Source organism: Prunus dulcis, chromosome 7 (genome assembly GCF_902201215.1).
Source record: "Prunus dulcis chromosome 7, ALMONDv2, whole genome shotgun sequence".
Classification (NCBI taxonomy): Eukaryota; Viridiplantae; Streptophyta; class Magnoliopsida; order Rosales; family Rosaceae; genus Prunus; species Prunus dulcis.
In genome coordinates this window covers 20,622,414-20,635,355 of record NC_047656.1, presented here as the reverse complement: position 1 = coordinate 20,635,355, position 12,942 = coordinate 20,622,414, and the positions used below count along the sequence as shown (strand labels likewise).

Below are 12,942 nucleotides of genomic sequence, written 5' to 3'. Positions count from 1 at the left end.
AATGGGGGTTAGTATATTCTTAGGATATTTTATGAACCTTTATTTTTGTCCACTCACATTTTCAAATGTTTTGCGCCCCCAGGCTGTAGCGTGCACAGGAAATCCACCACCGGGCTATCTTGCCTTCCGCGTCTTCTTGTTACAAAAGGTGTTGTTGTAAAAAGATTAACTCATCTGTAAACTATTAGAATTGCTATGATATATTGCCCTAGATTGAGAACTGGACTGTGGATTGTATCTGAAGTATGCTGGCAGTTGGTGTTATTGCTCGTTTTGACAGGTGAAAATTTTGGGATTGAGCAAATTACGGGGGAGACTCTGCCGATTTTTCGGTAGGATTCAAGGTTAAAATTACAATTAGAATGGCAAATAGGTCAATTGTGCCCTACATTCGCCAAGTGTCGGACACGCACAGGGTCCGACTCGAATTCTAAAGCGGAATTTGGATCGGGTCCTGTCATAATTGGTCCCTAACCATCCTTTATTTTTTGGTTGAAATATGAAATACATTAAAAGTTAGATCCTCTTAACATCTTAGCATACAAGTCAAAATAATTTTGACAAGGACATCAAGGCTAAACCAAATACATTTTTTTATTAGTAAATTTAAGTTTTGCCCATAAAAAAAACTTTCACTTTTGGAAAAAGCCAAAGTTTTTTCAAAAAAGACAGAAAAACTTCTCAACTTTCAAACCAAAGACATGCAAATGTAAAGGATTCCCTAGGAAATCAAAAAATAAATAAGGGCAATTTTGTCCATTTTGGCTTCTTTTTAAAATTTTCTCTCTCCTTTGGTTTTTTCCAAAGTCTCCCTTTTTTATTTGAGTACAAGTGATAGTCTAAATTAGAGGGGATGAGGAATTTTCACACTCACACAAATTTATGATGCCATGGGGGTTCAAACCTAAGACCTCTAGTCTGCAAGTCAAGGCCCTTTCCCATTGGGCTAGATTCCGTTGGCTAAACCAAATACATGAATTGTTATAATTGTATCCTTTTTTCGAAATTCTATATATATATATATATATATATATATATTTTTTATATGAAGGTTTTTGAAATTCTTTTCGGATAAAAGTATTTTGGAGGTTTTGTAATCTTTTTAGCAAATAAATATAAATACAAAAAATAAGCAAAGACGCATAATCGTTTTTCTTCTTCTTTTAAATAGCATCACCCTTTTTCTAATCAAAAGAAAAACAAAGAAGACAATAGCGTCACCGACCCAAGCTTCAACCAAAAGTATAAATCCCCAAATTCCCAAATCCATTGTAATCCTAGTTCCAATTTCCGCAATTTCCCCCCCAAGCTTCAACCTGGAAACCCTGAAACCCTGATTTCATAGTCCGTAGAAAAACCAGAAACACGATGCATCCCAAACTTCACAATTTCCAAATCTTCCTCCAATCTCCAGACCTCCAAATTCCGACCCAAACCATAACCCTAGCCCCAACTCAGACCCCAACTCTCCGTCACCTCAAGCTCTCTATTTTCTCCCATACCCTGCCATCGCTTTACTTCACCCTCAATGGTAAACCCCTGAACGACTCCACTCCACTTCTCGATTCCCAAATTACCCCTCTTTCTACCCTCGTTTTACGTATTAGAGCTTGCGGAGGTGGCGGCGATGGCGGGGCCACGGGGGCCGAGTCCCGCGACTGTTATCTCAAGATGTATGCTGAGAAGAAGCCCGATAAGGTTGATCCAAATGAGCAGAGGCTGTCGAAGTGGCTCAATTGCTCGCTCTCCAACGAGCCCTTGAAGGAACCGTGCGTGGTGGATTTTCTTGGGAATGTGTTTAACAAGGAGCCTCTTGTGGAGGCCTTGTTGGGCAAGAAGGTGCCCAAGGCCTTTGGGCACATAAAGGGCTTGAAGGACATGATCACTGTTCATTTTTCCCCAATTCCTGGGACTGAATCCAATCGCCGATCGAGTGCCGCGGGGCCGCGGTTTCAATGCCCTATTTCTGGAGTGGAGTTTAACGGTAAGTGTAAGTTTTTGGCATTGAAAACTTGTGGACATGTACTGAGTGCAAAGGCTTTAAAGGAGGTAAAATCCTCCACTTGCCTTGTCTGTCATGCTGGATTTTCTGAGGCGGATAAGATTGTGATTAACGGAAACGAAGAGGAAGTTGCGGCGTTGAGAGATAGAATGGAGGCCGAGAAGGCGAAAGGGAGAGTGAAAAAGATGAAGAAGACGAAAAATGGGGATGCTACTCTGAATGGAGAAGAGGGTATGGGTTTTGAGGCCTCGCGGTTGAGCGGTACCAAGCATGGCATTGATGTTAAGGCTGTGGAGAAGGCATCAGCAAATGTAGAGGTACATGGGAAGTTTGTGAATGGTGGGGATAATGTGAAGGGTGTGAGTAATGGTGCGGCAAAGAGGTTCAAGGCTGTGGATATAGCCCCGCCTAATGCTACTAAGGAAGTGTATGCGTCTATCTTCACGTCGTCAAGGAAGTCGGAGTTCAAGGAAACATATTCTTGTAGATCTCTCCCACTCGGTAGAAACTAGTTGATGGTAAGGTCGAAGAGAATGCAATACTGTCTCATTTTTAATGTGAAATTTCAGTTTTTATTGATTCCTATTTTGTTGTAATTTGAAGTTGATCTTTAATAGGAAACTTTGGCTTGTTATATACTCTCATTGGCTGTCTTGCTGCTTGGTAGCAAGCATAATTCCTTGATGTACAATATCAGTTGTGAAGATAGGGTTTTTGATGTTGATGCTTCAACCAAACAAGTTTTACTTGCAACATTAACACTAATAAAATAAGAGGGTGCATACTTTCATATTTTTACATTTTTGAAACCCTTTTTTTTGCATGTTTTTCATATTGGCGGTCGTTCTTCACTTATGCTTTGTGTAGTATTTAAAGATTTGACGTTTGTAATATCATAGTGACAGTTGCCTGAGTTGTATAGTTTTATTTACCGAAATTTGAAGTCGTGGTAGATTTGTGAACAAAACGTTTAAAACTTGCAGAGTACCTTAGCTGTTCCACACCACTTTGCACCTTTGGTTCCACACCACAAAGTGGTGTTTGTGAGCTGTGGGTTGTTGAGAACCTCCATATCATGTTCCCTTGATTGTTTTTGATTGAGCTGTTGGGCTGTTGAAACTTGGGAGGAGCCTGGAATTGAGTTCCCTATAGTCTCAGCTGCAAAACTTATTGTGGGCTGTTCGTTGCACTGAGGGAAGGCTTGCTAATAGCTATAAAATATAGTGATCGGTGAGAATAAAGCTGACTTTGAATGTGTGTGGGTGAGTGGTGCAGCATTCCTGATTAGGTTTTTGAGAACATGTCAGTATCTACCTGCTGGTTTAGTTTGCACAGTATTTAAAGGTGTTTCTCAATCAAGGATACACAAAGTTTGTCAATTCTTAAAAAAGTGATGTGTTGCTTAGAGATTGAGAGAATTTCAGAGTGTTCATGTTGTGTGTCACTGTAAAAGTATAATATGCAGTGAAGATGATTGAAGATGATTGGTGCAGGTTTGTTTGGATGTGGGTTATCTTCTCTCGTGCTTCTCAAGAAGGTTTTATGTTCTGTGAGAAATGAAAATAGATGGACAGGGGGAAAGAAAATCCAAATGCTTTTAATTGAGATTTGAACTACCTTTCATCTGTTGCTACCAATAAAAGGTTTCTTCGTTAAAACACTTATACTAAACGGATATTCTACCCAACTGAATTTACTGGACCGTATAAAAGTTTTCTTCTTCAACATTGAGAAGTGGAAACTTGAATAATAGCCAGTTGGTACATAAACATGCAAACTTGAATGCCATGATTTTTGTAAAGTAATAACATATATCTTAACTAAACATTGAAAGTTTGATAAGACGAATGCTTACTCAATGATGAACTCCCAAAACCAAATTGAAGTTCAATGGAAACTGAAGTCTCAGCATCTTCAACCACCACTGCAATGCTGGTTTACATGTCCAATTTTAACAAATAACAAAAGCATAGTTATTTGTTGGAAAATATAAAAGACAAAAGACAAAAAGAAAAATAATTAAAAGGTAAACAAAATGAAAAAAAGGAGGACAAAATGGGTAAAGAAAATACTAGGTTTTGTATACATAAGCACCAACTCATAAGTAACGCACCAGTTCGTTCTCCCTGACCTCACTTGGCTATTCCTTGCTGTTACAATGTATAAGCAAGGAAGGCTTACAGCGCTTTATCACAAAACGACGTAAAACAAAGTCTTTATTTTTAGACTCTCATCCCTCTTCTATAAAAACCCTTCTCTCTTTTCCAACAAAACCCTCGTTTTCACACCCAAAACCCCCAAATTTTCCCGAGAAACGCATTGATTTCTCGGAGAAAATCCTCATCTTGTTCTAACCCATTATACCTCGGCGCATCATTTATCAAACCGAAAAGGAGAATTTCATAGTCCTTGATTATTGAGGTAAGTATCGTACCTTTGATTTCTGCTTTTCTTTTCTAGGTTTCGATATGTGGATTTTGCTCAGTATGAATTTTGAGATATGGGTTTTGGTTTTCTTGGTTTCGTTTGCAGATTTATGGTTTTTGCTCTTCTTGGTCTTGTTATTTGCATAAATTTGTGTTGCTCCTGCGAAAATAAAATGTCTTTGTTGACGAAAAGCGATTCAATTCACATTAGGGAAGTTTGGAACGATAATCTTGAGAAGGAGTTCGAATTGATTCGTAAGATTGTAGACGATTACCCTTATATAGCTATGGATACAGAGTTTCCAGGTATCGTTTTGCGGCCCATAGGCACTTTCAAGAACAGTTTTGATTACAATTATCAAACCCTTAAGGCCAATGTGGACCTCTTGAAGTTAATTCAGTTGGGTCTCACATTTACTGATGAGAACGGGAACCTTCCGACCTGTGAAACTGACAAGCACTGTGTGTGGCAATTCAATTTCCGCGACTTCAACCCTAATGAGGATGTGTATGCCAATGACTCCATAGAGTTATTGTCACAGAGTGGTATGGATTTCAAGAAGAACAACGAGAAGGGTGTTGATGCTGTTAGGTTCAGCCAGCTACTGATGACATCCGGTGTTGTGCTGAATGAAAACGTGGTTTGGGTGACATTCCACAGTGGCTATGATTTCGGGTACTTGCTCAAGCTTCTTAAAGGCGAAACCCTTCCGGACACACAGATGGGGTTCTTTGATATGATCAAGGTGTATTTTCCTACAATTTATGATATCAAGCATCTCATGAGGTTCTGCAACAGCCTTCATGGTGGGTTGAACAAGCTGGCGGAGCTGCTAGATGTGGAGAGAATTGGTATTTGCCACCAAGCTGGTTCTGATAGTTTGCTGACTAGTTGTACGTTCATGAAACTGAAAGAGACTTTCTTTAGTGGGAATCCTGACAAATATGCTGGTGTTTTATATGGTCTTGGTGTTGAGAATGGATATAATTCTCATTGAAAAAAGAAAAGACTGGAAATATTAATAAATAAAAAAATGATTTGGTAGACTACATGCGTGTGCCTGTTGCGATTTCATCATATTCTGTTATATATTCTCCTTCTACTATTTCTTCTTCTAGATGTTGAATAGCAGCCATTGCTAGAATGAGCTATGATTGAAGTTCCGTGGTCTTTCTTAGGGTTTGCACATTCTGCTGCTGCTCAGCAGCAGCATAGTGTTAATAGAAAACTGACAGTTTTCCTCAATGTTTATCTTCCAATTTCACTCGTTCTTTGTTTTTTGGAGATTACTGGACCCAAAAAGGAAAGTGAATTGTACTGTTAGTGCTCATGAGATGAGACTTTGTTCTTTCCTAAATTGCTTCCCCTTTTCTTTCAAGTTTTTAAGAATAAAATGAAGCCCTGCTGTACTTTGTTGTGTGTTATAAAACTTACAAAGCTTGAAATGGAAAAGATAATAATGTCAGTTTAGTGTCTTTTCTTCTGCAATTCACATCATGGATCTCTTTGAAGAGTTTCCTCGCCCACCGGCACACAGGGATTGTTTCTGGCTTTTTAAGCGTCCTTCATCAGAATAGGAGGAGTTAGCAGGCCTTTGGCAGTAGTAATTATGCGAGACATCTCATTCTCTTAAAACTGCCATTTACTATTTGGCTGGCTGCCTCATTCGCTTCCATTCCATCAAGTCCTCAAGGTATTTTGTGTTTATAATCAATCATACTGAAAGTTTATGGTCCTTGAAGCGTTAGTGATGCTATTCTGCCAATGGTTGATGACTAATACGTTTGCTTGTTGACTTGGATTTGCATTTCGTTGGCACATGGTTTCTGTTAAGAGTTATCAACTGGCATGTCGTCATTGCTTTAAATATCACATTCCTCTGAGATTTGAGGCTTGAAAAGACAACCAAAAATGACGATAGAATTCATTCAATTCAATTCAGGGTGAATAAAAAATATTTGATGAATGAAAATCTGTTTGCATCGTACAAGTACATTGTTTCTGCCTGTGTATACATGATTCAAGAAACAATCACCAAACTAATGTCTAGTTTAAATTACTGTCAAGTTCATGGCTGCAAGTTTTCACTAGTCCTCAGTGCAGAAGAATAGTAATGGGATTCAAGCTCCTTGAGGCTAGCAGCTGCCTCCTCTCCGATTCTAGCCAACATCTGGTCGGTCTTCTCAGCCTGCTGGTTGAACTCCACTATTCTTTGCTCTACATGGTCATTAAGGGAGGCAAATCCCGAAAAGATTGCCGTCTGCTTGAGTTCTGACACCAACTTGAGCAGAGAATCAGCTGCCTGAACCTGTGATCATAGATGAAAGGCGAACGACCAAACAACTCAGTAACCAACTAGGAAACATATAAAGCAAGCTTGCAGTAAACTTAAAGAGGAGCTCATTTGATAAGGCCAGACAAGAGTAAACTGAATAGCAAACAGTCACCACAAACATGATCCCAACTCATCAATTAACAAGAGCAGAGTAGCCACTCCTTTTGTGAATCTCTAAGCAAATTGATTGATGAAACACAGATTACGAAATTGGGGCATCTTTCACATCGCATACATAGACCTCCTCTGTTTATTTAACAAAACATTTCTGATTTCTGAGTTGTAAGTTTATGAAGCAAATTAATAAGATCAAACTCAAAGTGATAAAGTTTAACAATTATACTTGCTTGAATTGAATAGGGTTTAGGATCTAAAACAAAATGAAATAAAAATAAATCAGAAAGCAGGAAGGAAAGGAAAAGGCTTGACCATTCTAGCTGCACGCATCTCCATCATGAAAGCTTCTTGAGAGTTTCTAACAGGAGGATCGTTCACCTACAAGCATTAATAAGGTTGGTTGGCATTCCCCATTGTCAGAAATTTTGGTTCAATTTAGAGAGAGAGAGAGAGAGAGAGAGAGAGAGAGAGAGAGAGAATGTGACCCTGGAGACGTTGACGAGGGAGCTGAAATTGTCGACGATGTTGGCGATGTCCGTCTCCACTCTCTGCAGCAATGCCTTCTGCTTCTGAGCTGCTGCTGCCGCCGCAGCCGCAGTGGGCCCACTTCCCCCACCTCCCAATCCGCCACCTGACGCTGCACCTCCCCCCTTATTCATTCTTCTTCTCTCTCTCTCGTCCCTTACACTACATATAAATTATTAAGTTTTTTTTTTATAAAAAAAAACCCCATATATTCTCAAAATTCATAGAGAGCAAAACCCACACATTCAATTCAGTCGAAGAAATCATATCATACCAGAAGCAGAAGTGAAAGGTGCGAGAATGAATGGCTCGTCTTGGGTTTGACAAGTAAAAATTGATGGGTCGATGGGTCGACCGTCGACGTCCAAGATGGGGAGAGTTTCTCAGGAAAGTTTGATTAATTTGCTGTCAAATTTTTGGGGTTTTGTTTGTTGGTAAAAGAGAGATGGGTTTTCATGTCGTTTTGGAATAAAAGCCTTCTTTTCTTTGCTTAAATCAGGACTGGAATTCATAAGGTGTGGATGAATGAGTTTTACTTTTTTAATTTTCTGGATGGGTATGAATTTGTTTAATTTTCTGATGGATTTCTTTACTGTGTTTGCATCTACATCTGATTTGAGTTTTTGTTGGTGTTTTTTTAATCCAAACAAAAACAAAGTAAGCCAAACAGAAAAAGAATGTTATAACGAAGGTTTACTAACCTATAACCGTGGAGGAAGGAGTAGAGCGGAGGAACAGAGTCAGAAGTCTGGTTGAGCGGTGGCAGAAGTCCGGCGAAGCACTGCGATGGGGAGGAGAGGAAGGAGGGAGAGAGAATTGAGGGAGGCAGAGAGACGTGTGAAAAAGTGGTCTCTAATTCACTGGGGTTTAGTTTTTTTTATAAAAAAATTTAACTAAAGAAAAATATATAAAATATTATCTCCTTAAAAAAAACTAAACTAATATAATTTTAATGAAGTGGTTGTCCACATCAGCTGCCATATAAAATGATATTAAAATATGATAAATTTATGTGGTAAACATAGCATTACCCTTATGGATATATTATTAGGCCGTGAGATTGGTTGTTTCTCCTTTTTCATCAAGTTTCTTTCTTGACCAAAAATAACCGTGTCCTAAAAAATATATATAATTCAAAAGCCAGCGGGTAACTTATTAGTTGGTTAAGTCATCCACTTCCACCTATGTTGGCAGAAGTTCGAAACATTCAAGCACCCAATAAATATTTACATAAACCCCTTTCACGATCGCTTATACTCGAAACAAATATAACTCAAAAAGTTTTCAACCTAGTGTTTAAGCCCCCTTGTGAGCAAATTGATAGACTAGTGTAGTAATTTGAAGTAATTTGAGTCTCAGCTATGTTGTATGTGTGAGTTTAGTATATTATAAACCCTCTCAATATGAAAAGTTCTATAAAAAAAAAAAAACCATATGATAAACCCAAAAATTAAAAAAGTTTTCAACGAGACGTGGTTTGTTAACCATTTTGAGGATAAAAAGAGGCTTCTTTCAAGACAAGGCCAACAGTCATTCGAGTTCCTATAAACAACAGAATTCGCAGAAAATAAACTGTTTTTCTTTTCCTTTCCCTGTTTAGACGAACCACACTTACAGTAGTAGCTACTTTCAAATCAGCATCGAGCCATAGCTTACAAAGTGAATTAACCAATGTGGGAATTTGAATTGCGAAGTCTGATTGATAAGTTTAGAGGTGGAAATTTCATTAGCTTGACAATGCAGCTGTAAGCTTCAACCTTCTTCATTGTACTATGGAGAGGCACTGGGTAAACTATAATGGGATAGTCTTGCCATAAGCGTCAACCTAACCTTGCTTCTCTTCGTAGTACCTTGCAGAGGGAAAAGAAACAGACAAGATTATAATACAAAGACTAAAATGAAACACGAAATCTAGCATAGTGGACTTTCAAATACACAGGCAGGTGAACCATGGATGTGTATAATTTGCAAGTGTACTCACTCCCATTAACTGAAAATTCATTCTTTGTCGTTTACAAGAATAACATGGTAAATAAACACCCATCTGCCTGTGTATGAAAGATTAATGTAAATAATAATCAGTCACCTCTTCAGCAAATTTTATCAAAATGGTTGTTCGAGGCCGTTGCTGACCCTCCACTGGTACAAAATGAGCTGTTACTACAGCTGGAAAACCAGCACCGTCCAAAACACCCTTCATAGGAGAAGGAAATGCCAATCAGACCTTATAAGCACCATATAAAACTAACAAGCAAGAAAGTACCATGTAACTTACCCTTACAATTCCAGCAACAAATGCTCCACAATTAAAGGTTCCCATGTCTTTTGGAATCGAAATAAATCTACAACCCAAAAATTGTGTATTAGCTGGATAACCAAACCCTAAGCAACAGATAACCAAAACCTATAGATCCAGCTAATTGTAACAGCAAGAGGTATAAACTATCATTACTGCAGAAACAGTTACCGGTTCACAAGGAGCTCCTTCTCACTAATCATGTACTCATCTTCATGTTCAGTGCCTTTCTCAAGGGAATCGGCTACCTAATTTTCAGGCACCGGGAAGCAGTTAACATAGTTCCCAAGGATAAGTACATAGTGTTGTATTTCAGCCATTAAGCTCCCCTAAACAGGGAAAAGATAAAAGAAGGCAAAGCAAAAGCACTAACCTTTCCAAATAACACCTTCCACACAGTGCTATGCACAAAAGACAGGATACCCAGTAACCTTGTCTCCCTTCTGTTTCCCTGTGGCAGAAAAGAACCATCAATATAGCATTTGAGTCAAACTCAATAAAAAGATTATATCCAAATCCACAAACACATAGTTTGTTATGAATTTGGACCATTAAAGTTCTAGGTTCCAAAACATCAGGATAACAGTGTCATATTACAATTCCAAGAAGATGAGCACACTGCATTAATCCTTAAGTACAATTTCTTCTTCCACCTAGAAATTAGTTTATAACCACAACTGAAAGCATTTGCTACGTTAAGTAAATTGGGTTTCTAACTATGAACTAGCAGTATATTCAAAGAATCCAATTGTGTCATTATGTATCCAAAGTGTACAGAGACTAAAACAACATATCCAGTAATCGTTAGCTCCAAACACTCAATAAGTGGGAACTTGCCAACTTAAACGAAGAGATGGATGCCTCACATGTTCATGCATCCAGGCTGAAACAACATAGACAATGGAGAAGATACCTATTCTTGGTACTGAGTATTGATTGTGAAATAACCAGCATGATATTCACTGAGAAACTTATAGATAGAGAATATCTCATAAACCAAAAACACTGATATCTGCCTATTATTTCTCACTTACTGGGGATGGCAATTGGGTACCTATTTATTTTGGCTATAACCCTGTGGAGGCGATGGTGGTGGTGGTGGTGGTGGTGGTGGTGGTGAAAACCTTATTAGAGTTATAGCCAGAATAGATGGGTACCCAATTGCCATCCCTACTTACTCCCAAAATGAAGTAAGGGTCTCTTGATATTGTGATTATAAAAACTTAAATCTAGGGATATTTCTGTTCAATAACAATTCCTACCTTATCCCTATGGCAAAGAAGCTCCAGAACTCGAGCCCCAACAGCATATCCTGCATCCTCCAGCCTGCTCAATTTACATAAAGCATTATTGAACTATGGTTCCAAACATATATTAGAATTTCAAGAGAAGTCGATGAAGAGCTAAAAGGAAAGAAATTGTCTTTGCTAATTGTTTCTATCACACCAAATCTCAAGATCTTCTTTTTCATACTGTTTCACTTCCATTTTCCAATTCCATCTCTGGGCCCTTTTTTTAGGTTGCAGAAGAAACTGGCAATACTAGTAAACCAAACGATTCTGAGCAATAATCTTTTCATTACTCAATTACCAGCCAAGAGTTGCATAACCAGCTAACCTAATCAAACTCAGAAGTTCATTTCAGATGAAAGTGTAAGCCCACAGCTTAGAACATGTCGTAGAACCATTTACAACTTAAGGAACCTAACAGAAGCCTTATAATAACCAAAGTCGAATGTACATGTACTTATGACAGTAATTTGAATCACCTTCGTTCTAACTCGGCAATGTTGTCAACCTGTGTCTGGTTGTACTGCACAAGCTCCGAAAACAAGAATGCAAACGCACTCAAACTGACCTGGAACAAAAATCAAAAGCAAAAATGGGCAACCAAGTAAATATTTAACCCGGATCAAATTGCCCAAATCACAATCTATCGTAAAATTCGATAAAGGAAAAGACCCAGGTGCTCAGAACTCGGATAAAGGTCAGTTGAGTATAAATTTGCAGCATAACAGTTCGAAATGAATGAAATTTAAACATTTAATTAAGGATTATAATTTTTCTTTCCTAAATCCCAGTACCCAACATACAGAGATCCCACAAAATGCAGCCATTTAGTGAGGATTAAGGTAATCTGATCAAGCATGTCATAGCGATGCAATAAGGATGTGAAACCCAGTTTGGTTCCAGATAAAATGCATGAAATAATGAAAACTGAATAAACTAGAGATAGAGAGAGAGGACCTCTTGTTTGCCCTTGCTGAGGGGTTTGTCGAGGACATTAGAGTACTGCTTGATCTTCCCAACCCCAATCATTCTTATCCACCTCTTCCTTTTTCTTCTTCTATTTCAAGAATTTCGAAGAATACAGAGATGGTGGTGGTGATGCAGATCCGATTTCGGAAGCACAACCTTTACACACTGCAACTCACTTCTGTATTCAGTATTTTCACTCGACTCGCTCCTCTTTGTGCCGGTCTGGACCGGCAGCTTTTTTAAAATTTTAATTTTTCATGGAGATTCACTGTTATACCAAATATAGAAGTCCAAATTATATAAAAATCTTATATAAAATGGACTTTAGAAACACACTCAAAACTCATTTACAACATAATGCTAAGAATGAGTATATAACTAAATATCTCTAAATTTTATGTGTCTCAACATTATTTACTTTTTAATATTCTCCGATATTATTTTTATGAGTGTTATTTGTTTTTCCTTATTGTTTGGTGACTATGATTGAATTGTATTATATTGGATTGGATAGAATTGGTATTCTTTATTGGTCTTAGGTTCAAACCTCCATGACACCTTGGTAGTGTGTGTATGCGAGTATGAGTGTGTATGTGTGTGAGAAACTATCATCCCATTGTGGTTTATGATATCACTTGTATTAAATAGTATATATATATATAATGAGCTTCGATTGAGGGACATCCTTGCATGGCTGATCATACATTGTATTTCATTAATCCAAACCGTCTATTTTGTATATATTCATTCGAAGTTCATCTCTTCAAAAAATCACTTTAATACAATATCATTTGACCACTGAATTAAAATTTTAAATTATAGTAATTTTTTGAAACATCTTGTTCATTGATTTTGTAGGACACCATTAGATGTATAAATAGATGATTTCGATTGTTGGAAAAAAATTTGTACGCTACCCTAAAGGGTGTCCCTCAATATAAAAGGACTGACTATATATATATATTTATCATTTATTGGCACT

At 37.9% G+C, this 12,942-nt stretch overlaps 4 protein-coding genes across 4 annotated transcripts; 2 read left to right on the top strand and 2 right to left on the bottom strand.

Moving 5' to 3' along the window:
* The first annotated feature begins 1,181 nt into the window (after window positions 1–1,181).
* LOC117634621 (replication termination factor 2) lies at window positions 1,182–3,513 on the top strand. Its single transcript, XM_034368803.1, has 2 exons — window positions 1,182–2,520; window positions 2,986–3,513. Exon 1 carries the CDS (start codon window positions 1,369–1,371, stop codon window positions 2,512–2,514), a length of 1,146 nt encoding a protein of 381 aa, XP_034224694.1. The 5' UTR covers window positions 1,182–1,368; the 3' UTR covers window positions 2,515–2,520; window positions 2,986–3,513.
* A 586-nt stretch (window positions 3,514–4,099) lies between these two features.
* Window positions 4,100–5,674, top strand: LOC117634622 (probable CCR4-associated factor 1 homolog 7). Its single transcript, XM_034368804.1, has 2 exons — window positions 4,100–4,423; window positions 4,535–5,674. The coding sequence occupies exon 2, from the start codon at window positions 4,539–4,541 to the stop codon at window positions 5,424–5,426; it is 888 nt and encodes a 295-aa protein (XP_034224695.1). The 5' UTR covers window positions 4,100–4,423; window positions 4,535–4,538; the 3' UTR covers window positions 5,427–5,674.
* A 667-nt stretch (window positions 5,675–6,341) lies between these two features.
* Window positions 6,342–8,266, bottom strand: LOC117634623 (mediator of RNA polymerase II transcription subunit 22a-like). The gene is made up of 4 exons (XM_034368805.1): window positions 8,108–8,266; window positions 7,367–7,568; window positions 7,194–7,259; window positions 6,342–6,737 (listed from the first exon to the last, which is right to left on the bottom strand). Exons 2-4 carry the CDS (start codon window positions 7,538–7,540, stop codon window positions 6,498–6,500), a joined length of 480 nt encoding a protein of 159 aa, XP_034224696.1. The 5' UTR covers window positions 7,541–7,568; window positions 8,108–8,266; the 3' UTR covers window positions 6,342–6,497.
* A 616-nt stretch (window positions 8,267–8,882) lies between these two features.
* Window positions 8,883–12,216, bottom strand: LOC117635964 (trafficking protein particle complex subunit 5). Its single transcript, XM_034370368.1, has 8 exons — window positions 11,949–12,216; window positions 11,471–11,559; window positions 10,965–11,028; window positions 10,076–10,153; window positions 9,874–9,950; window positions 9,682–9,748; window positions 9,493–9,600; window positions 8,883–9,256 (listed from the first exon to the last, which is right to left on the bottom strand). Exons 1-8 carry the CDS (start codon window positions 12,018–12,020, stop codon window positions 9,227–9,229), a joined length of 585 nt encoding a protein of 194 aa, XP_034226259.1. The 5' UTR covers window positions 12,021–12,216; the 3' UTR covers window positions 8,883–9,226.
* Between the last annotated feature and the right edge of the window lie 726 nt (window positions 12,217–12,942).

What these genes read in the sequence shown, in the direction of transcription:
- LOC117634621 (XM_034368803.1), top strand. Translation starts at nt 1,369, where the DNA reads ATGCATCCCAAACTTCACAATTTCCAAATCTTCCTCCAATCTCCAGAC.
- LOC117635964 (XM_034370368.1), bottom strand. Translation starts at nt 12,020, where the DNA reads ATGATTGGGGTTGGGAAGATCAAGCAGTACTCTAATGTCCTCGACAAA. An exon ending in GGAAGGTGTTATTTGGAAAG is followed by an intron (nt 9,951 to 10,075) that starts GTTAGTGCTTTT and finishes CCTGAAAATTAG; the next exon opens with GTAGCCGATTCCCTTGAGAA. An exon ending in TGATAAAATTTGCTGAAGAG is followed by an intron (nt 9,257 to 9,492) that starts GTGACTGATTAT and finishes TCCCTCTGCAAG; the next exon opens with GTACTACGAAGAGAAGCAAG.
- LOC117634622 (XM_034368804.1), top strand. Translation starts at nt 4,539, where the DNA reads ATGGTTTTTGCTCTTCTTGGTCTTGTTATTTGCATAAATTTGTGTTGC.
- LOC117634623 (XM_034368805.1), bottom strand. Translation starts at nt 7,540, where the DNA reads ATGAATAAGGGGGGAGGTGCAGCGTCAGGTGGCGGATTGGGAGGTGGG. An exon ending in CCCTCGTCAACGTCTCCAGG is followed by an intron (nt 7,260 to 7,366) that starts GTCACATTCTCT and finishes TAATGCTTGTAG; the next exon opens with GTGAACGATCCTCCTGTTAG. An exon ending in AGATGCGTGCAGCTAGAATG is followed by an intron (nt 6,738 to 7,193) that starts GTCAAGCCTTTT and finishes CTATGATCACAG; the next exon opens with GTTCAGGCAGCTGATTCTCT.